General features: G+C 39.7%; 2 protein-coding genes across 3 annotated transcripts in view; one reads left to right on the top strand and one right to left on the bottom strand.

Moving 5' to 3' along the window:
• The window catches only part of LOC131996676 (carboxypeptidase B), a 37,366-nt gene extending 25,998 nt beyond the window's left edge, over positions 1–11,368 (top strand). The window contains exons 4-6 of the mRNA XM_059366343.1: positions 10,119–10,320; positions 10,394–11,057; positions 11,123–11,368. Coding sequence (XP_059222326.1) covers positions 10,119–10,320; positions 10,394–11,057; positions 11,123–11,368 — 1,112 coding nt within the window. The remainder of the gene's footprint in view (positions 1–10,118; positions 10,321–10,393; positions 11,058–11,122) is intronic.
• Positions 1–24,173, bottom strand: part of LOC106085895 (bromodomain-containing protein DDB_G0270170) — a 252,082-nt gene that overhangs the window by 125,835 nt on the left and 102,074 nt on the right. The window lies entirely within an intron of this gene.

The following is a 24,173-nucleotide window of genomic DNA, read 5'->3' as shown; positions in this document are numbered from 1 at the left end:
GGCAGCTATATCAAAACATGGGCCGATTTGGCCCATTTACCATCCCAACCGACCTACACTAACAAAAAGTATTTGTGCAAAATTTCAAGCGGCGAACTTTACTCCTTCGAAAGTTAGCGTGCTTTCGACAGACAGACGGACGAACATGGCTAGATCGACTTAAAATGACATGACGATCAAGAATATATATACTTTATGGGGTCTCAGACGCATATTTCGAGGTGTTACAAACAGAATGACGAAATTCGTATACCCCCATCCTATGGTGTAGGGTATACAAATGAAACAAACAAGTAAAAATGAGCTAAGTTTGGTCGGGTTGCATAGATCGCATTCGTGAAAATGTTTGTTGTATGTGAAAATAAATTCGAATATAATTAGCCGAGACAAAAACCGCCAAAGACCCTCTACATGTGAGATTAGTAACTAATTTTCTATAGGCAAAAGCAATTTTTTTTGAAAAAGTATCCCCCGTGGCCTTATGGACAAAGATGACCCTACTAAATTTGGTCAGCAGACAGTTCTTGGAATGCTCTATACAGCCCAAAAAGATCTCCTAACTAATTCGAATATGGACATTTATTTAAAAAAAAAAATTATCCTGGAGAGAAATGTGGTCACCATGGTCACATGGAAAAAGATGGACCTCCCAAATTTGGTCAGCAGACAATTCTCGAGATGCTCTATCCACTCATGTAGGCTATTAGTCCTAAAAGGTCTCCTAAGAAAGTCGAATATGGCCATTTATTAAAAAAAAATATGATCTTGGAGAGAAATGTGGCCACCATAGCCACATGGAATAAGATAACCCTTTCAAATTTGGTCAGCAGTCAGGTCTCGAGATGCTTTATCCAGTCATATAAGATATGTACCCAAAGACAGCTCCTAATGAGGTTGAATATGAAATTTTAATTTAAAAAATTGATCCTGGAGAGAAATGTGGCCACCATGGCACATTTCTCTCCAGCATAATTTATTTTTAATAAATGGCCATATTCGACTTTGTTAGGAAATCTTTTTGGACTAATAACCTACATGAGTGGATAGAGCATATCGAGACCTGTCTGTTGACCAAATTTGGAAGGGCCATCTTTTTCCATGTGACCATGGTGGCCACATTTCTCTCCAAGATAATTTTTTTTTTTTAAAAACTGTCACATTCGACCTCTTTATGAGATTTCTTTGGGCTAGGTTGGGTTTAAGTGGCAGTCTGCTATAGACTCACTTAGACTTTTTCGTCCATTGTGATACCACAGGAAAGGAAGAAGGAATATGCCTTCTAGTTCCTACCTTTAAAACATCCAGATCGCTTTAAAAAGTCCAATAACTTGCGGAATGTTCACATCCACTAAATCAGAAAGGTTCTCAAAGAAATGAGAACCTTCTGACTGCTAGTGCGGGACACACACACATGAGGTGTTCTATAGTCTCTCTTCTTTGATGTCCTCACAGCTTCTGCAATAGTCGTTGCTGGCAACCTTTCAACCTGTCAGCATGTTTTCCGATTAGACAGTGACCTGTCATGACGGACACAATGACTGAGACGTCTGTTCTAGTCAATGAGAGCAAAACAGTAGACCTCTTCAAGTCTAGATTGGGCCATATAGTTTTGGAACGGTCCCTGGGCCTGGTCCCTGGGCCTGGTCCTGAAAACTTAGCTTACATGTCGCTTGAGGCATACCCACAGATTCCGACATGCCTGGAATGTATAGGGTAGTTCCTAGTCTCATATACTCGTCCGCTTTGCAATTCCCTGGGACATCTCTGTGGCCCGGCACCCAGAACAGGTGAATTTTGAACTGTTCAGCCATCTCGTTCAGAGATCTACGACAGCTGAGGATGGTATTTGTGTTCAGAAAAACGGTCTCCAGGGATTTAATGACTACTTGGCTGTCTGAGAAGATATTTATGTCAATCGTCGTAATGACATTATATCTTTCCATATTTATCTTTCTGTAATTGCTGCAAGGATCTGCGCTTGATGCACACTGCATTGGTCGGGTAAACTTTTCGATATGAACAGTTCTAAATATTTAGAGTACACCCCAAAGACCATCTGGTCGTTTAGTTTGGAGCCATCCGAATAGAAGTCTATGTAACTTTTTTACCAGGGATATCGTAGTTCCAATCCAATCCAATTAAGTACTATCCAGCAAGAAAAAATTGAAAATCGGACCACAATATCGAGGTGACCAACTCTAACGGCCTTCCAAACAGCGCTCAGACAATCTAGGACTTTGAAATTGCACAAGATGCCGCAAACACCTCAGCTCTAACCATTCCAAATTTCAAACCACCCGAAAGGCTTCGGGTTAACTAAGTTTATTGGCGGCAGTCCTCCAGCCTTCACTGCCAAAACGTCTGCTCTTTCATTTCCTCTTGTTCCGCTACTCCTTACACTCAAACGATGCGGATCGTGCCATCCTCAGAAAGGCGTTAATCTCCTTACACTCCAAGACGCTAAAACGCGTCTTGGTTCTTGTTACCCTGATGGCCACTTTACTGTTCGTAAAGATGTTCACACTCGACATTCTCGCGTTAACACCAGACAATCTCACGCATTCTATGATCGCCCGGATCTCTATCTGCAGGACCAGACTATGTTCAGGCAGTCTAAAACAGATCGCAGTCCCTGGGTTTTCAATGTAGACCTTCATGTCCACACTGTCCTCCTCTGATCCATTCGTGTAACATGATCTTCCAGATGGCAAAACTAGGATTCAGTAAATTCAAAACGGTGTCGCTGGCAGCAGTGCCTTGCACTCGACCTAAAGTCTCGTCTAAAGTATACGATCCACACCTTCCAGGTTTCCTATCATCGCCTCAATTATACCGCGATGGTATAAGCTGCTCCTATGCTCAATCCATTAATATATCCATCTTATAGCCGCAGTGGCTTTCTCGCATTTAATCTGTATGTCTTTGAGTCGGATATCTAGAATAGTCTCCAGAGTCCCATTGGGCGTGGTCCTCATCGCTCCGCCTATGCTAAGACAACATGTTCCCTAAACCTGTTGCACTATCTTTACGTTGTGCTTTTCCTCCATCGCAGTCCACCAAACTACTGAGGCGGAAGTAAGTGTTGGTCTAATCACTCTCCTGTAGAGCCGTTGAACTATCCTCGGATTCAGGCTCGATTTCGAGCCTATGACCCGTTTATGGTGTCCAACATCTGTGAACCTTCTCCGTACGCTCCTGAATGTGGCACTACCAATTCAGTTTCTTGTCCAAAATCACACCTAAGTATTTAACCTTGTGAGATATCGAAATCGTTCTATTGAGGACACGTGGTGCGTGAAATTGGCCCATCATCGTCTTCCCCGTGAACAGGCAGATATCGGTCTTCTCTGGGTTAACATTGAAACCCCTAGGTGTAGCCCAGTCGTGTGCCATATGCAAGACCCTTTCGGCCATTCTGCATAGCTCGTTCCGATCCTTAACCATTAGAAGTATTATAAAATCGTCTGCGTAGTAGACGAGTTCATATCCCTCCTCAGTCAGCATCCGTATTAGGTCATTTATGGTAGTCACCCATAGGAGTGGCGATAAAATGCCCCTATGGCGGCACCCCACTGTGCCACTTTCTCCCTTACATTTATGTTATGGGACCTGTTCCTTAGCAAATGATTTATTCAGTCTCTAAGGACCGGGTCCACCCGAAACTGGTATTAGGATTGAATCAGTGTGTCGGTCCACACATTGTTAAAAGCCCCCTCGATGTCAATGCATACCGGCAGTGTGCACGTTTTGGCATCGAAGGATTCTTATATTTTTTGCACAACCTCATGCAGGGCAGTCTCCACCGACCTTCCCTTGACGTAGGCATGTTGTTTGTATTTGGGCAGTTCGCTGGATGTTCTACTCCTTATCATGGTGTCCACAATACGTTCCACGGTTTTGAGTAGAAAGGACGTAAGGCTTATAGGTCCGTAGGCCTTTGGGGTCGCATAACTTGTTAGTAGGTAAGGTTAGGTTAGGTTTAATTGTAAGTCTGCCATCAGACTTACTTAGACTTTTTCGTCCATTGTGATACCACAGGAACAGAAGAAGGAATATGCCTTCTAGTTCTTACCGTTAGACCAACCAGAGCGCTGTAAAAAGCCCAACAACTTGTGAATGTTCACATCCGCTAAATCAGACAGGTTCTCAAAGAATAAGAACCTAAAGTGGAACTCATTCGGACTGCTAGTGTGGGACACACACACAAAAGGTGTTCTATAGCCTCTTCTTCTTCGATGTCCTCACAGCTTCCGCAGAAGTTGTTGCAGGCAACTTTCAGTTTATCAGCATGATTTCCGATTAGACAGTGACCTGTCATGACGGACACAATGACTGAGACGTCTGTTCTAGCCAATGACAGCAAAGCAGTAGACCTCTTCATTTCTAGTCTTGTTAGTAAGTAAGAAACATATTTTTCTTGTGGCGCTCATGAAAGTCTAATAGAGCGGGCCGGTTACAGAAAGTGTTGCGCTTAGTTTCTTTGCTTCGAGTAGACTAAAAAACGGCCGAACCGATTTTTAAGAAATTTTCATAGATGGTAGAGTTTAGCCTCTTGGTGGAAATAGGGCACTTCATTTTGTGATATCCGCTAGGGGTCGGTCCCTCCCCCTAACCACAATTTAAAAAAACGCCAGATCTCGCAGATCTGTGCATCGATTTAAGTTGTATGCCACCTTATGGTAACCCAAAACACAAAATTTATATAAAACTATGGGGTCAAATAACCGTGGGGGACGCCCTACCCTAAAACTCACAGAAACGGACACGTCCCAGGGGGGCCGTCACCCCAAATATCACTCCCAAACGGATATGTAGGCAGATCATGGCAGTGTGGGATTCAAACGAAAGGTACTTGAGAGTAGAATACGAAACTTATATACAAATTTGGGATTCGTGGCCCAGACGGGTGGCCCTACCTCAAAACTATGCACCAAATGGACAAGTACACCGAACGGGACAAGATGGAACTCAAACGAAAGGTATTGCGGAGCAAAGTACTAAAATTTTATAAAATTTGAATCAATTCCCGGGGAATCGCCACGCCCTAAAATTATGCCCAGATGGACATATTTACCAAACGCGACAATATAAGATTCTACTACAAAATTTTCCATCAACATTCCATTAAGGAACAGGGGAGTGAATGCAGTTTAAGCTCAATGATAAGGGTTGTCCTTTTTAAGCCGCATCCGAACGGCGTGCCGCATAGCGACACCACTTAGTATTAACATGACAGGATGCCTCACAAATGTCGCCAGCATTAGTAAGGGGATAACCACCACTGAAGAATTTTCTAATGTTCACGCCAGGGTTTAAACCCAGCCGTTCGACGTCATAGGCGGAATGCGAAGCACACCGGGTCAGCTATTATTACATCAAACCACGAAGTTTAGTTTTTATTTATCAAAGAACCGATAGTTTCTTATATCTGCAGTTTTAAAGCGATAACACTAAAAAGGGGGTAGTGGTCTATAATGAAAGAAATGACGCCGACAGCGTCAATATTAAATGGCCCAAACACGAATTGTTCTTTTCACCATTGATATGTAAACATAAGAAAAGTGCTATTATACACTCAAACAAAATAAAAATAGAACAAAATTAGTAAGAGTAGTGATCAGAGGACTCTGAAAGTCATGTACGAGTACTCTGTAGAAGACATACGTAGTGAAAGGTTTAACAGTTTGAAAATGGAACTTTTTAGAACCCTCCTATTGGTATCCAAATGTCACAGATTGAGTTATTTACGGTGATCATCAATCCTGCTGTCTTAAACCTAAAGTATTTGAAATAAATTGCTAAATCAAAGAAATTAAAGAAATTTCCATTTCTTGCCATAATTTATAGGCCAACAACATAAGCACAGACTTGGTTAGATTGGCCTACATTTTTAGCAATATCCCATCAAATAGCCAAATGCCTTATATAAGTTTACCAAAAAAAGGAACATTTAAATTCATGAGATTCATGGCTTTTAAAACTCAACTGGCATATAAAATTTAAAATATGTCTAAAAACGTGTTTGATTCGTTGGTATATTCTTGTTGTAAATTAGTAGAGATTATCTTACATAATATTATATTTTATTTATATATTTAAATTAAAAAATCTATCTTGTCTGAGTTACTGGGAGCATTCCTATGGATTAAAATGTTATTGGTATCGTTAGATCATAGATGGACAGAAACATGTGTATGTCATGGAAGTCAATGTAGTTACTTGGACAACTTGCATTACTTTACATAACTTCAATTGGAAAGAGAACATTGAGTGTAAAGCTTGGTTAGTGTTGTAACTATATCACAAAGGCGTTTTCGCAATGAATTCTATATCAATTCAACCAACCAATGTACGGTCCTTGAAGCCCTAACCAAGAGATCAAAACGATTCATACCATAGTTGGTGTTGTGGTATCTTCTGGATTTACTCTTCCATTGCAAACATTCGTCAATCATTAACCTTAAGTCCCGAAAGAGAAGCAAAATGAAAGACTATATTGTTTTAAGGTTAAATATATCAAATATATCAAATATAACAAACTTGACATAACTTTCTAAAGAGTGATTATTTAAGAGCTATAAGAAAGTTTTTCTAGAAAAAAACGCATAAAATTCATAAGAATGCATGAACTCTTTATTCGAATCGATAGTACGATTTAATGTTTGAAGATTATTTCATGCAATTATGTGTCCCGTTATTGACCGTGACTGCGACTTAAATGATCCATCCGCTTAGTCCAATTTTGGCATACATTTTCCAACATTTCGGCTGGTATCCCAAGAATAAATGCTTCCTTCTGTTGTCTTCCAATGCGTCAATTGAAGGGGGCTTGTTTAAATAGACATGAGCTTTGCCATTACCCCACAAAAAATAGTCTAAAGGCGTTAATTCGCACAGGCGGCCATTTGACCTGTCCCGACTGTAAAATAAAATGTTCATCCAACTCGCCTCTCAATAGGTTAGATTGGGTTGAAAAGAGGGTGCGGATATTAATCCGTCCCATGCCACTATGGACATACACCTAAGACAGTAATCGGCTTGTTGTGCGCTATAAATATTAAAGAAGTAACATCGAAAAAGAAAATCTATGTAGGGAATTCCGTGCTACTTACAAAATCCTTAATTGTTTTCCATGCCACGCCCCTAAGTTGGCTCATGTCTGGTATTGAGTCCCCACCTAAGTGTTGGTATCTGTTAGACGCGAAAGCCGGACAATGACATAGGAAATGCTCCAACGTCTCCTCATCTTCCCCGCATGCCCTACATATGATATCACTTGCCGCACCTATTTTACATAAGCAAGCTCGGAGGCCACCGTAGTTCGAATCCTGGCGAGACCATCAGAAAACATTTTCAGCCGTGGTTTTCCCCTCCTAATACTGGTAACATTTGTGAGGGACTATGCCATGTAAAACTTCTCTCCAAACAGGTGTCGTACTGCGGCACGCCGTTCGGACTCGGCTATAAAAAAAGAGGCCCCTTATCATTGAGCTTAAACTTCAATCGGACAGCACATGGGCAAATTTGCAGGTTAGGTTGAAAAGAGGGTACGGATATTAATCCGCCCCATGCCCTTTTGGACATCGGCTTGTTGTGAGCTCTAAATACTAAAGAAGTAAACTGGAAAAAGAAAATTTAAGTCAGGAAATCCGTGCTACTTACAAAATCTTTAATAGTTTTCCATTCCACGCCCCTAAGTTGGTTCATATCTCATATCTGGTATTGTGTATCCATCTATAATCCGGTATCTGGTAGACGCGAAAGCCGGACAATGACATAGAAAATGCTTCAACGTCTCATCATCTTCCACGCATGCCCGCCAAACATGCTATCACTTGCCGCACCGATTTTACATAAGTGATCTCGTGTGTCCCGTTATGATACCGAGGGCTGTACTGACCTCTTTCTTACTTCATTTCAGCAAAAGCCTCGTCTTCCCACGATCTGGGTCTCCCCATAGGATTTTCGCCGTCCTACCGACCGTTTCGCTGTTCCTCAAGGTTACATGCGCATTCGTCGCCCACGCCCTTAAATCGGACTGCGTCGACCCGAAAGGCTTCAGGTTAACCAAGTTTATAGACGGTAATCCTCTGGCCTTTACTGCCAAAAAGTCTGCTTTCTCATTCCCAGTTACACCGCTATGGCCCGGCACCCTAACGATGCCGATCGTGCCATCCTCAGAAAAGGCGTCTATCTTCTTCTTACAATCCAAGATTGTTTTTGATCTTACCGTCCAGGTTGTTATTGCCCTTATGGCCTTTTTACTTTCCGTAAAGATGATCATTCTCGTAGTCCTCGCGTTAACACCACACCACCTCACGCATTCCGTGATCGCCCGGATCTCCGCCGGCGGGACCGTATTAAGGTCAGGCAGTCTAAAACAGATCTCAGTCCCTGGGTTCTCAATTTAGACCCCCAGGCCCACTCTGTCCTCTAGCTTTGATTCATCCATGTAACATGATCTTCCAGATGGCAACACTAGGGTTCCTACAATCCACGACTATGCCGATGGCAGCAGTGCCTCAAGTGTCGTCTCAGGTATCCGATCGGAAACGTCTTCCATTCCTTCCAGGTTTCCTATCGTCGCCTCGGTTATACCATGGTATGATCTGCTCCTATCCTCTATCCATTCTCCCAGTCTCATAGCCGCAATAGCTCACACTTTTTAACTGTATGTCTATGGGTCGGATATGTAGAATGGTTTCCATTGCTCTAGTTTGAGTGGTCCTCACCGCTCCATCTATGCCAAGACAACATGTCCTCCGAACCTGTTGTATACTCCTAATGTTGCACTTTTTCTCCATCGCAGTCCACCAAACTAGTGAGGGGTAAGTAAGTATTGGTCTTATCACGCTCCTGTATAGCCAGTGGACTATTTTCGGATTTAAACCCCATTTCGAACCTACGTCCCGTCTACATAGTTTTCAGTATGGTCCTTAATATGACACTTCCAATTCAGTTTACTGTCCAGGATAAAACCAGGTATTTGACCTTGTCGCCTCTCAATAAACCAATTTTTATGCGTGGTGTGTGGCATGTGGCACCATGTTGTTGAAACCACATGTCATGCAAGTCAAGCTCTTGTATTTTTGGCAAAAAAAAAGTTGGATATCATCTCACGGTAGCGCCCACCATTCACAGTTACGTTACCATGTGCATTCTCTTTGAAGAAGTACGGTCCAATAATGCCACCAGCCCATAAACCGCACCAAACTGTGAATTTTTCTGGATACATTGTGTTGCCAAAAAGATGATAGCTAAAAAAATCCCCCTTTACAAGTTGAACTTAACCAATTTTATCAATTCGTCCGGACCGAATCTTGGGAATCCACCACCATGTATTCAGCTAAAAATGTATACAAAATTAATTTAGTTCTAGAAACCGAACAAAAATAATCGGAAAATCAGGTTATAGACTGATTTGACCATACTTGGAAAAGTTGGAAGTCGTAACAGAACATCGCATGCAAAATCTCAGCCAAATCGGGCAAAAATTTAGGCTTGAAAGGACACAAGAAGTCAAATCGGGAGATTGGTTTATATGGGATCCATACCAGGTTATTGACTGATTTAGACTGGGAAATTGGTTTATATGGGAGCTATACCAGATTATAGACCAATTTGGAGCGTACTTTGCACAGTTGTTAGAAGTCGTAACCGAATAACGCATGCCAAATTTCAGCCAAATCGTATAAAAATTGCGGCGTCCAGGGGCTAAAGATGTCAACGCGGGAGAACGGTTTATATGGGAGCTATACCTAAATCTGAACCGATATGACCTATTTGCAATCCCCAACGAGCTACATCAATAAGATGTAGTTGTGCAAAATTTCAAGCGGCTAGCTTAACGCGTTCAGCCGCTATCATGATTTTGACAGACGGATGAACATGGGTAGATCGACTCAGAATGTCGAAATGATCAAGAATATACTCTATGGAGCCTTAGACGAATATTTCGAAGGGTTATATCATTTTCTTTTTATCTTTTCAAAAGATTTTCTAAAGAAATAACATTATGAGAAAAATAATTTTTAATTACCTTTCATGGTTAAAATTTTAAATTTCTCTAAATGTTGAAGATTTGCATTGACAGCTTTGTTTTTCTCTTCTTCCCACAGGCAATGAAGTCTGGAATGTCAATCAGGATGGTGTGGATATTTTGATTGATTTCAAAAACACCGCCAAGGCCAAGGAGTACATGACCACAAGTGATTTTACCTACAACATAATGATCGATGATCTTGAAGCGGCCATAGATGAAACCTACATGGAGGTCAACAATACCGATGTTAATATGCCTTGGTTGGATATCGAAGGCAAGTGGAAAAGCTGCCAATAATCTCAACAGAATATTCCCTAATTAAATTTGTTTGCCCACTTTTGTTTCAGGCAGCACCATGAATTGGAATCGTTATCACGATGTCATGGAAATCAAACAATTTATGCAATACATACTGGAAACCTACCCAGAACAGGCTGAAATAGTACAAATTGGGGTGACCAACAATAAACGGCCACTGGAGGTTTTAAGATTTTCCAACAACGACCCCGAGAATTGGGCCATTTTTATTGATGGTGGCATGCAGGGCAGAGATTGGTTGAGTACAGCGGCTGTTACTTTGGCCATTTCAAAATTGGTGCATTTATGGGAAACCGGCCCCTCGTATATGCGCAATATCGATTGGTATTTTCTGCCTGTGGCCAATCCGGATGGCTATCAATATGCCAGAATAACAGATCGTCTGTGGACTAAGAATCGTCATTTTGATACTCGGACAGGTTGTTTTGGTGTAAATTTAGATAGAAATTTCGAATATAAATGGGGAGGTTCGGGTTCCTCGGATAATCCTTGTAAAAATTTATACAAAGGCCCCAAGAAATTCTCGGAGCCAGAGACAAGAGCTTTGAAAAATTTCATGTTGAATATGAAGGATTATTTGGGAGCCTACATATCATTTAGTGGCTATGGCCAGGACATTTCCTACCCATGGGGGGATGCCGACTTTGTGACGGATAATCAAAAGGAATTACATGCCACAGGGCGCAAGGCTATGGTGGTAAGATAAACAAGCTTTTTTTTGAAAAGAACATTTTAACCCATTCCATTTTTCTTTCTTTTTAGAATTTCCGTCGTCTAAATCAAGCCGAATATCGTGTGGGCTCCAGCTATCGCCTGAAATTGGCCCGAGCCGGCAACTCTGCCGATTGGGTTCAGCATCGCATTAATCCCCACTTTGTCTACAATGTCTTTTTGAAAGATCAAGGACGCTATGGCTATTTAATGCCTCCGCACTACATTGTTGAATCTGGCGAAGAGGTCTATGAATTTATGAGAACTATAGCTTTAGCCCTCAATAAGTTAGAATAATTGTTGTGTTTAGTAGTTTGTAGTTATAGTAAGTAAAATATTTATTTTTCTTGTATTAGCTTAGTTGTTTTACATAATAAATTATTTTTAAAGTAATTTTTAAATAAATGGTCATTTTAATAGACATTTTTGCCAAAGTTTTACTTTTATAGAAAACTAACGGGCCCGCTCCCCAGCGCCTTCTCTTATAATATATGGATATTATTGGGTTGCCCAAAAAATAATTGCGGATTTTTCATATAGTCGGCGTTGACAAATTTTTTCACAACTTGTGACTCTGTAATTGCATTCTCTCTTCTGTCAGTTATCAGCTGTTACTTTTAGCTTGCTTTAGAAAAAGAGTGTAAAAAAGTATATTTGATTAAAGTTCTTTCTTTTAAAAAATCCGCAATTACTTTTTGGGCAACCCAATATATATATGAATACTTATTTTCAACAACTAAAAAGGGTGCCTCAGACACCAAGGAATACATTTTTATATCAGCATTGTACTATACTTTTAAATACCATTCATTTTATATCCATAATGGCCCAACCGGTAAATATGTCCTGCTGAGCAGTTATTGAGGGGTGGGGAGGGCATTCAGACACCAAAAAATCAATTTTTATACCAGATTTGTATTCTACTTTTAAATACCTATCATTTGAAACCCATATTGCCCAAATCGGTTAGAGTGAACTGTTGGGTGATGTTTTTGGGAGGTGGGGGACTCCCCGACACTTAGGATGACATTTTAATGCCAAGTTCGTACTCTACACTTAAATACCTTTCATTTGATACCCATATTGTCCCAATCGGTAAATATGTCCGTTCGGGTGGGTTTTGGGATGGGGCGTCCCCCAGGTTATTTGACCCCAAAATTTTATTCCAATTTCCCAAATTCGTGTTTTCGGGGTACCATAAGGTGGCATGCAAAATTTCGCTTAAATCGGTGCACCCATCTCCAAGATCTGGCGTTTTTGAACATTAGGGTATGGGAAGGGTCCGCCCCCACCCCTCCCCTCCATTCGGACATCATAAAATGTAGTACCCTATTTTCACCGGGGGTTCAAACTCTACCATCTGTGAAATTTCATGAAAATCGGTTCAGCCGTTTTGAGTCTATACGGAACAGACAAAAAACAAATAACCAAACAAAGCGGAAATATTTCATTTTTAAACAATTAATAAATTCACTCGGAGGGTTTAGGGTTATTAAGGTTTGGATGTTAGATGGTCTCCATTCCTAAAAGATTTTATTTGGGCCCGATATTCTCATTGGGTTTTTGGCAGTGGGAAGGCCCCCACGGTGGTTGTTGGCGGGTTTAGGGGGTGGTGTGAACCCCCAGAAACTTGGTGCCGAAAGTGGGTATCAATTTCGTGATCTGCTCCCCAATACCTTTCATTTGAGTTCCATATTGCCATGATATGTAAATATGTCCGATTTATGGGTGTTTTGGGGAGTGCGGTGGTCCCCCAGACACTTAGCCCTAAAAAAAAATATCAGCATCGTGCTCTAAACTCAAATACAATTTATTTAAACCCCATATTGCCATTGGTTTAAGGTGAGTTAATGGGATGAGGTATCCCCCAAACTCTTAGCGCCAAAATTGGTTATCAAATTCGATTCCTAATCTCAAATGCCTTTCATTTGAGCCATATTTTGCCATGGTCGGTAAATTTGTCCTCTTTGGGGGTGTTTTTGGTGGAGGGGTGTGCCCCAAATACTTGGTACCACATTTGGATAACCGATTCCCATTCTACTCCCAAATACGTTTTATTTGAGCCCCATATTGCCAAATAATTCCTGTTTGTGGGGTGTTTTGGGGAAGGGGTAGATACCCAGAAAATTGGTCCCGAAAGTGGATATCAATATCGGCCCTACTCCCCAATACTTTTCATTTGAGCCCCACATTGACATGGTCGGTAGATATGTCCGATTTAGGGGTGTTTTGAGGATTGGGGTGGTTCCCTACTCTACTCTTTAATATAATTTATTTGAACCCCATATAGCCGTTGGCCTCAAAATTGGGTAACAAACTCGTTTTCTAATCTCAAATATACCTTCCCAAACCCCTTATTGCAAAAGTCTGTAAATATGTCCGGTTTGGGGTAAGAGCCCTAAAAACTATCAATACCGAGCTCCACTCTCTTTAAGACCCATATTGCAATGGTCAGCAAATATGTCCTATTTGGGTGGGGTTATGGGGGTGGGGTGGCCCCATAGACACTGTTTCCCGAATATTGATATCAGAATCGTGATTTACTCCCAAAGACCTTTCATTTGAGACTCATATTGCTAGGGTCGTAAATTTGTCCTCTTTGGGGGGTGTTTGTGGGGCGGCCCCTCAAAACACTTCGTTCCACATTTGGATATCAAATTCGTATTTTACACTCAAATACCTTTTATTTAAGTCCCATATTGAGGTGGTCGGTAAATATGTCCGATTTAGGGTTGGGGTTGGGGTCGTCCCCCAAACATTTGGTCCGTCAATTGGATATCAGATACGTTTCCTGCTCTTAAATACCTTTCATTTGAATCCCATATTGTCGTAGTTGGTACATATATATATTTGATAGGTTTGCGAAGTGGGGCTGCCTCCCAATGCACCCAACCCGAAATTTGGATACCAAATTTTTGGTTACTATAAGAGGGCACATAAAATTTCTTTTGAATCACACCACCCATCTCCGAGACCTGGCGTTTCTGAAAATCAGGTTAAGGGGGAGGGTCCGCCCCCCTATCCGATATCAAAAAATGTAGGGTATTTTCCGATTTTGATGAAATTTTGCACAATGACTTCTCCAATGATCTCCAACTTACGTGCCAAATATGTTTCAAATCGGCCTAAACTGATATAGCTCTCATTTAAACCGTTCTCCCGATTTTACTTCAAGAGCCTCTAGAGGGCGTAATTCTTATCCGATTTAGCTGACTTCTTCTATGCCATCTAATATACGCCGAATACGGTCTGAATCGGCCCTAAACCTGATATAAGTCTTATATAAACAGACCTCCCGATTTGACTTGAGCCTCTAGAGGGCGCTATTCTTATCTGATTCTGCTGAAATTTGGAACTATGACGTCTTTTATGACATTTAATGGATATATCAAGTATGTTTCAAATCGGTCTAAAACCTGCTATACTCCCATTTAAACCGATCCACCGATTTTATTTCACGAGCCTCTAGAGGGCGTAATTCTTATCCGATTTATCTGATACATTGCACAGTGGCTTCTTCTATGCCCTCCAATATACTTGCGGAATATGGTCTGAGTCGGCCCTAAACCTGATATAACTCTCGTATAAACCGACCTCCCGATTTGACTTCTTGAGCCTTTAGAGGGCGCTATTCTTATCTGATTTGACTGAAATTTCGTACTATAAGTATGGTCCAAAATCTGATATAGTTTATCATGCAAACCGACCTCCCCATTTTTCTACTTAAGTCCCTCTAAGGCACAATTCTTTTTTGTATTGTTGAAAATGACTCTTGTTATGTTTTAATACGTTTCATGAACTTTTATTCTATAAGCTTCAAAAATAACACTGATGACCTTCCCATCTTTCAATGGGTTAAACCAATTGAGGTTATAATCCACAAACAATCTATTGATTAAATATTTAAAGCATACTTTTAGGCATTTTAATCAAAATACCAATACAACAAATTCACCAGAATGCGCATTTACCAACAAAACCACCCACTCACACACACACGCACACAAAAATGCAGACCCAAAATGTTTTCAACAGATGAAATTGAATTTCTGAAATAATTAAAAAACAAGAAATAACAAGAATCATTCAACCAAAAATAAACCAATTTGCTTGGATAATGATCCCAACTTAATCTCTCTCGCTCTCTATAGCAGAAAATGCATTTCTATACTCAATAGCGGAGAAATGAAAAAAAAGAACACCAAGAAAACAAGAGAAAGAAAAATAAGGAATCCTCAAACAAATACATGAAATAAATAGTCTTTGCAGATGAATAGTTGGCCGACCGGCCAGGCTGGCTGAAAGGCATGCTGTAGGCAACAAACAAAGACTACAACCAAAAACACCATGGTGGGGCTGTGTATAACGAGGGCCCAAACAAAAGATGGTAATTTTTTTTTCGTCTTTTACTTTCATTTGTCAATAATGACGGTTGGTGGCTATGATGTTGGTGATCATCATCATAATCATGGTGGTAATGATGACGGTGTCGAGGTTGTTGGGCGGGCGGTTTGCAGAGAAAGAGAAGGAGATTTATTTAATTAAACACAAGTCAAGTTGAACAACACACAAAAGACTCTTTACCATCTTGCAAATCACAATGTTGTACTTGGGCATTATGGACAAATAAATGTAATTATGTGCGCTTAAAATGTGGTTTCTGTTTTGATTTGAATGTTTATTGCCAAAATAAAAATCTATGAAAAGTGTAGCGATTTTGTTAGACAACGTTTTTGTTATGATATGTTATTTTTGTGTTTTTTTTATCGAATCAAGTAAAAGTGAAACATGTTTTATACTATTCAGTTGAAGAAGAAATTTCCAGCATAGAAATTATTTTCTTTTTTATATAATACGTAAGGGTAAATGCACTGCGACGAAAGTTTAGAGATACAAAAATAAATGTTCAGCTTGGTATACAAGCATTTTATGAAAATTTAATTTTTAAATAAAAATTCTATAAGGTTTAATATTTGATTTAAACAACATACTGCCTTTGTTTGGGTCATGTTGCTCTTGTTTGCTAAAAAGTAAGCTAAAATGTGCTGTGGTTTATTCTATTTTAAATATAAGCAGGAAACAATTTGGTCTAAGCTGGACAATATCCTCTTGCAAGGCAAGTCAATAGATTTACAGCCAAAGCTTGGTGCAACATTTTGAGGGCACGCAGAGAAGTTAGGTTGGTCCTTGTTCCCAAGGTGAGACCAATAAACCACAGCACAATGAAAGTCTGTTATCGTTTAAACTCAAAACACTGAAGCGACTGATCGACTGTAGACTTAAATGGGTCTTTCGAGTTTTTTGGGGGTTGGTGCAGGCCGGCGCCATGGCAGTGGGTCCCAAACAAAGCATTATCAAATTTAAATGAAACAAGACCCTAATTAAAAATGAAAAAGACCCCAAATTTGGGACACCTTAACATTATGAAAAATTATCCCAATACAAATGCGCCCCAAAATATGCAAAGGCACCCCAACTGTAAATGCAATTTGCACCCCAATATTAAATTGGGGTCATATTGCGATTTACACCAACATGCAAATTGACCTCAAAGTGTGCATAATAAAATATTTTGTTGTTATTCACAGTGTATATTTGAGATGTGAATGCATAATGAGTGTAATTTCTTTAATGAAGGAAGAGAGCAAGATCCATTGATAAGTACACCGATAGCCTCACAATGACTTTCTGATTCGACTTAGCTATGTCAATCTGTTCGTCCATCAGCGGGACATGTCTGTTCATGTTAATTTGTGCGCAAAGTATAGGTCGCAATATCATACGATCATCTTTAATTTTGCACATGCATTTTTTTTTTGACAGACCGAACGCCTGGGTTCGAATCCTGGCGCGAACATCAGAAAAAATTTTCAATTGCTGTTGTGTATATTGCCGCACGGAAGAAGTCGGAGGGGTCACATAGTCCGACGACGAGGACGCCAAAGGTGAGGATGTCGACGCTTGTGACCCACCACGCACAACACCTTGCAACATATTCAGTGTGACTATACTTCCGTATTGGCGTTCGACTAAAGTTAGATCGGAAATGCACCCACTCCATGCACCGGTTAAACCTTACCGACCGATGATGGAGGCGGTTCTGGCAAATCGAACCAGAGTCCGGATTTTTTCAATACCGTTACGGACCAGAAGCGTGCGTAGAAGTTACTCCAGAAGCGTGCGTAGAAGTTACTCCAGGATGTTCCTCTCCCTAGAAAGAAAAAGGAACTAACACGCACGCTGAGGCGACAGCCCCTGGCCGATGAAGAACTCCAACGGGTCCATCTGGTACGTACAAGCCGCTAACCATGGGATGATAATAAAAGCTATTTGGGAGATAAATACGAATATAAATTATTTTAAAATGTGGACCATGTCAAAAGTGGGCTGCAAACACTTAAGGGTGCAGCGCAGCACACCGGGCCAGCCAATCTTCCTATATATACGAAGTAAAAGCGAGCTAAGTTCGGCCGGACCGAATCTTGGAAACCCACCACCATGGATTCTGCTAAAATATGGGAGCTATATCTGTTTATAAACCGATTTGGACCGTACCTGACGCAGTTATTAGGAAAAATATCTGTCAAATCGGATTAAAATTGAGGTTTCCATGGGATTAAGAAGTCAAATCAGGAGATCAGTTTGTATGGGAGCTATATCAGGTTTTACACAGATTTGGACTGTACTTGGCACAGCTGTTGTAAGTCTTAACAGAACATTACGTGTCAAATTTCAGTCAAATAGGACAATAATTGGGGCTCAAAAAGTCAAATCGGGAGATCGGTTTATATGGGAGCTATATCAAGTTATAGACCGATTTGGACAGTACTTAGCACAGTTGGAAGTCGTAACAGAACACCGCATGCGAAATTTCAGCTATATCGGACAAAAATTGCGGCTTTCTGGACTTAAGAATTCTAATCAGTTTATATGGGAGCTATATCAGGTCATACACAGATTTGGACTGTACTTGGCACAGTTATTGTATCATAACAGAGCACTACCTGCAAAATTTCAGCCAAATCGGACAAAAATAGCAGCTTTCATGGGCTCAGGAAGTCAAACCGGGAGATCGGTTTATATGGGAGCTATATAGCTAAACGTAATGACTAGATTAGTATACCCCCATCCTATGGTGGTGGCTATAAAAATTAATTTGTGTTTGTTTGTCAATAGACAATATGGGACTCAAATGAAAGGTATTCAGGAGTAGAGTACGAATTTCTTATTAAAAATTTGGTCCAAGTAACTGGGGTGGTACACCCAAACCCCAAAAACCCCCTAAAATAGATTTATTGGAAGATCATAACAATATGGGACTCAAATGAAAGGTATTCGGGAGTAGATTGCGAATATGGTCAGGAAGGAGAAATAGACTTTATAATTTGTTGATTTCAGAAGGGGGCAGACCCTTCCCCGTTACCCAAAAACACCACCCAAAATCAAAATTGGACTGAAAGATATTGGAGAGTAAAACACGAATATAGTATTAAAATTTGGATCTATGTATCCATCGGACCGCCCAAACCCTAAAATTCCCCCAAACAGAAATATTGGACTTTCATGTCAATATGGGGCTCAAATGAAAGGTTTTCGGGAGTAAATTACGTATCTGCCATACAATACAGATCGAAGTATAAGGAGTCACCCTACCCCCCAAAAACGCCTCAAATGGGCATATGACCTATCATGACTATATGGTACTCGGTTTGGTCGTTTGTTCCGTAGAATCAAAAAACGATTTTCTTTAAATTTTCTCAAATTGTGTAAGTCTGTCTGGATGGTAACAAAACATCTGGGCCAAATTGAAAACTAATGTCGACTGGGCTATTACAACTCACTGTCCCAAATTTCAGCAAAATCGAATATTAAATGTGGCTTATGGGCCCAAGACCTTAAATCAGCTTAAGGCAGCTATATCCAAATCTGGAGCGATATGGTACAGAAAGAATTGCAGAAAGTTGTCGAGGGACCTAACGTAACTCACTATTCCAAATTTCGGCGAAATCGGACAATAAATGCGCCCTTTATGGATCCAAGACCTTAAATCGAAAGATCGGTCTATATGTCAGCTATATGCAACTCTGAACCGATCTGTGCCATATTGCGGAAAGATATCGAGGGGCCTAACGTAACTCACTGTCCCAAATTTGCGAAGTCGGACAATAAATGGGCCTTTTATAGGCCTAAAACCTTAAATCGAGAGATCATTCAATATGGCAGCTATATCCAAATCTGGACCAATCTGGGCCAAGTTGTAGAAAGATGTCAAACGCCTAAAACACAACTCACTCTCACTAATTTCGGCGATATCGGACAATAAGTGCGCTTTTTATAGGCCCAAAACCTTAAATCGAGAGATCGGTCTACATGACAGCTATATCCAAATCTGAACAGATCTGGGCCAAATTGACGAGGGATGTCGAAGGCCCTAACACAACTCACTGTCCTAAATTTCGGCGAAACCGGACAATAAGTGTGCCTTTTATGGGCCTAAAACCTTAAATTGAGAGATCGTTCTATATGGCAGCTATATTTCGATGTGTTGAAAACGGAATGACAAAATGAATTTACACCCATCCTTCGGTGGTAGATATAAAAATAACAACCAAGAATACTTTTAAAAAATTTATTTTTAAATTGGATCATCTATTTTTTTCCAAGTGTACCACCATCAATGCAACGACGAAATTTAAAATTATTTTCTTAACGCCTTTTCTTTCTTTTTTGTTTGTTTTTTGTCTTCTAGACCTATGCATATTACATGTCGCCCATAATAATCAAAGAAAAAAGAAAAAAAGTTCCATTGCCACCGTTTTTTCGTTAATATTTATTTGTAAATTGATTGGTTCAGGTTACGCATGAATTTTGGTGTAAAATTAATATATTTTAAAGTTTTTTTTTTCACTGATGTTTGTCAATGCGTGCAACCGTTTGTCTGGGCTGGCCAATGTGCGGTGTAGCGTCTTCCCCTTATTTTGATAGCATTGAAAGTGAAAGTTTAACCGTCGTCGTATGTTTCGAAGTGTGGTATAGGCGATGGTATGGTCGAAGGCAATGATGATGATGATGATGATGGCGGCTTCAATGTATTTCATTGCTGTGGCTTAATGTTTGTTTTGTTTATGAGGTTTCATTGTGTGTGCTCTCGAAATTACACACAAAAAAAGAGTTTTTTATTAACATATTGGCTTAGTTTAGATGGTCATTGGGTTGATGGTGGGTTACCTTGAATTTCTTTCTTTGCATAAATTAGTGATTCTGATATGGGTCTCTGTTTAATGGTGTCTGCTCTTTTTGTGTTAAACTTAAAAAAAGAGACTTTAATTTCCCTGTTATTGCATAATTTCTATAACTTCCAAATATGAAGCGATTTCTGAGGTAGTTTAATTAAAACACTATTTATACAATAATTATCATAAGCCAACAACAGGTATGGCATAAAATGAAAGTTTTTTCTTTCCTTTCTTTAGGAGGAAGTGTTAATTTCTCCCTATACAAATTACTATTGGCCTTGACTTGCTAACCAAAGTTGCTAATCATTGGCAGCGATGGTTAAAAAGCGTTTAATTTAAGCCATTTTGCGGAACGAATGACGTCTTTTTGACACAACTGTCGGCAATTAAACTTAAAGTGTCAGCCTACAGGGTGGCTGATGAAAGCCGCTACCAAAAAAAAATGTAATAACTTTTTTTCTATTTAATAATAATAATTTAATAATTAATTTAATTAATTAATTAATTAATTTAATTAATAATAATTTAATAATTAATTTAATAATTTAATTTAACATGAATAAAAGAAAAATGTATTCCATACACCGAAAAAAAAATGTAGCAATATTCATCATTGTAGCAATATTCATCAGCCACCCTATATCTAAACATTCAAACATACAAAATATCAAATATTTGCTTGGTATTAAATAATTCAGTTGTTTTAATGGACTTGTTGAATGTTTTCCTATTAATTAGGAAAACAAATTGATGTAAATTTGACAATGATCGACAACATGTGAAGCTCATTTTACCTTAATTTAAATATTTTTCCTTGATTAAAATTCCTCATATGATCTGAAACGTTTGTTGGTTTTTAGCGAATGGTAATGCAGTTGTTTTCAAGTGGAAAAATTTAGAAATTCAGGTGTTTTGAGATTGACGTAGAGATACAGAGCACACTTTGGTTTTCCTTTATTTCAACAGTAATACACTGGTCGGGCCGAATTTTTTTAAAATTTCAGCCAATTCGAGTAAGAATTGTGCCCTTTGGGGGGAACAAGAAGAACAAGTAAAAGCGTGCTAAGTTCAGCCGGGCCGAATCTTGTATACTCTCCACCATGGATCCCATTTGTGGAGTTCCTTTCCCGGCATCTCTTCTTAGGCAAAAAAAGGATAAAAGAAAAGATTTCCTCTGCTATTAGAGCGATATCAAGATATGGTCCGGTTCGAACCACAATTAAATTATATATTGGAGACCTGTGTAAAATGTCAGCCAATTCGAATAAGAATTGCTCCCTTTGGGGGTCAAGAAGTAAAATAGAGAGAGATCGATTTATATGGGAGCTGTATGAGGCTGTAGACCAATTCAGAACATAGTAAACACGTATGTTGATGGTCATGAGAGGATCAGTCGTACAAAATTTCAGGCAAATCGGATAATAATTGCGACATCTACAGGCTCAAGAAGTCAAGATCCCAGATCCCGGTTTATATGGCAGCTATATCAGGTTATGAACCGATGTTAACCTTATTTGGTACAGTTGTTGGATATCATACCAAAATACTTCGTGGAAAATTTCATTCAGATTGGATAAGAATTGCGCCCTCGAGTGGCTCAAGAAGTCAAGACACAAGATCGGTTCAAATGGCAGCCATATCAGGTTATGTACCGATTTCAGTCATAATACAAAACGTCATGCAAAATTTCAGCCAAATCAGATTGGAATTGCGCCCTCTAGACGCTCAAGAAGTCAAGTCGCCAGATCGGTTTATATGACAGCTATATCAGGTTATGGACCGATTTGAACCATACTTGGTACAGTTGTTGGATATCATACCAAAATACTTCGTGGAAAATTTCATTCAAATCGGATAAGAATTGCGCCCTATAGTGGCTTAAGAAGTCAAGACCCAGGATCGGTTTATATGGCAGCTATATCAGCTTATGGAGCGATTTCAACCTAATTTAGCACAGTTATTGGAAGTCGTAGCGAAACACGTCGTTCAAAATTTCATTCCAATCGGATAAGAATTGCGCACTCTAGAGGCTCAAGAAGTCTAGACCCAGATCGGTTTATATGGCAGCTATATCAGGTTATGAACCGATTTGAACCTTATTTAGCACAGTTGTTGCAAGTCATAATAAAATACGTCATGTAAAATTTCAGCCAAATCGGGTAGGAATTGCGCGCTCTAGAAGCTCAAGAAGTCAAGTCCCCAGATCGGTTTATATGACAGCTATATCACGTTATGGACCGATTTAAACCATACTTGGCACAGTTGTTGGATATCATAACAAAATACTTTGTGCAAAATTTTAGCCAAATCGTCATTCAAATCGGATAAAAATTGCGTCCTCTAGTGGCTTAAGTCAAGACCCAAAATCGGTTTATATGGATGCTTTATCAGGTTATTGAGCGATTTCAACCTAATTTAGCACAGTTATTGGAAGTCATAGCGAAACACGTCGTGCAAAATTTCATTCCAATCGGATAAGAATTGTGCACTCTAGATGCTCAAGAAGTCAAGACCCAGATCGGTTTATTTGGCAGCTATATCAGGTTATGGACCGATTTGAACCATACTCAGCACAGTTGTTGGAAGTCATAATAAAACACCTCATGCAAAATTTTAGCCAAATCGGATAAAAATTTCGCCCTCTAGTGGCTCAAGAAGTTAAGATCCATGATCGGTCAAATACGGCAGCTATATCAAAACATGGACCGATATGGCCCATTTACAATTACAACCGACTTACACTTATAAAAAGTATTTGTGCAAAATTTCAAGCGGCTAGCTTTACTCCTTCGAAAGTTAGCGTGCTTTCAACAGACAGACTGACGGACGAACATGGCTAGTTCGACTTAAAATGTCATGACGATCAAGAATATATATACTTTATGGAGTCTTAGACGAATATTTCGAGGAGTTAAAAACAGAATGACTAAATTAGTATACCCCCATCCCATGGTGGAGGGTATAATAAGATTATGGGAAGTATAAATTCTGTGGTAAATATAAACATCCCATGATACACACATTTACATTTACATTTTATTGTTTCTTCTAACATCCTCTTTATAAGTAAGCAGCAGTCATTTTCAGCAAACAAAAAACTTTTCAGCAGTAAGCCTGCTGCTATGAAATTGCAGAACTACTGCTGTAATAGCAGAACTACCGCTACAACAGCAGCAAAATTAACTACTTATATTCAGCAGATGGTGTTTGCTATTTTTAGCGAACATTTTTCTTTGAGTCTATTCTGCTCTACAACTCCCTTGCGCGGCACCCAGAACTGAAATATTTTCCCCATAGATTTAATGGCTGTCTGACTGTTTGAAAATATATTTATGCCAATCGGACAGGTAAAATACATTGTCCGCAGCCGCCGTATAACCAAAGAGGAAGATCCCTTAGACTCACAGCAGTGGTCGCAGCAATTTATCTAGCCACAATGTACAGAGGCATTAGCATTAAATTCAGTGCATCAGATGGTCTCGTTCTCAGTGCGAATGTGGTGCACAAAAAAGCCCTCCTATGGATCCAGCTCAGTACTGAACAGTTGATGGATTTATGAAGTGCCGTCCATCAGATTACAACACCATATGGCATTAGAATTCTGACAACGATTTACCTGGAATTATGTACCTTACTACTGCCCTAAATCTGTCTTTGAAAACTCTTATAGTCCTCAAATCTAAAGATATCTGCCACCAAATCTTCAGCCAAATTGTTCACTACAAATACGCGTTAGGTGAATGCCGAGCTGACTTTGATGGTCGATGGAGAAATGATTCCGACCATCAAGTGTCCCAAAATACTCGGTGTCATATTTTTGACTGCTCTTACACATTCTTCCCACACCATTTCGGTATGCCAATTCA

This window comes from Stomoxys calcitrans, chromosome 4 (genome assembly GCF_963082655.1).
Source record: "Stomoxys calcitrans chromosome 4, idStoCalc2.1, whole genome shotgun sequence".
In the NCBI taxonomy this organism is placed as follows: domain Eukaryota; kingdom Metazoa; phylum Arthropoda; class Insecta; order Diptera; family Muscidae; genus Stomoxys; species Stomoxys calcitrans.
This window is presented reverse-complemented; position numbering and strand designations above follow the sequence as displayed.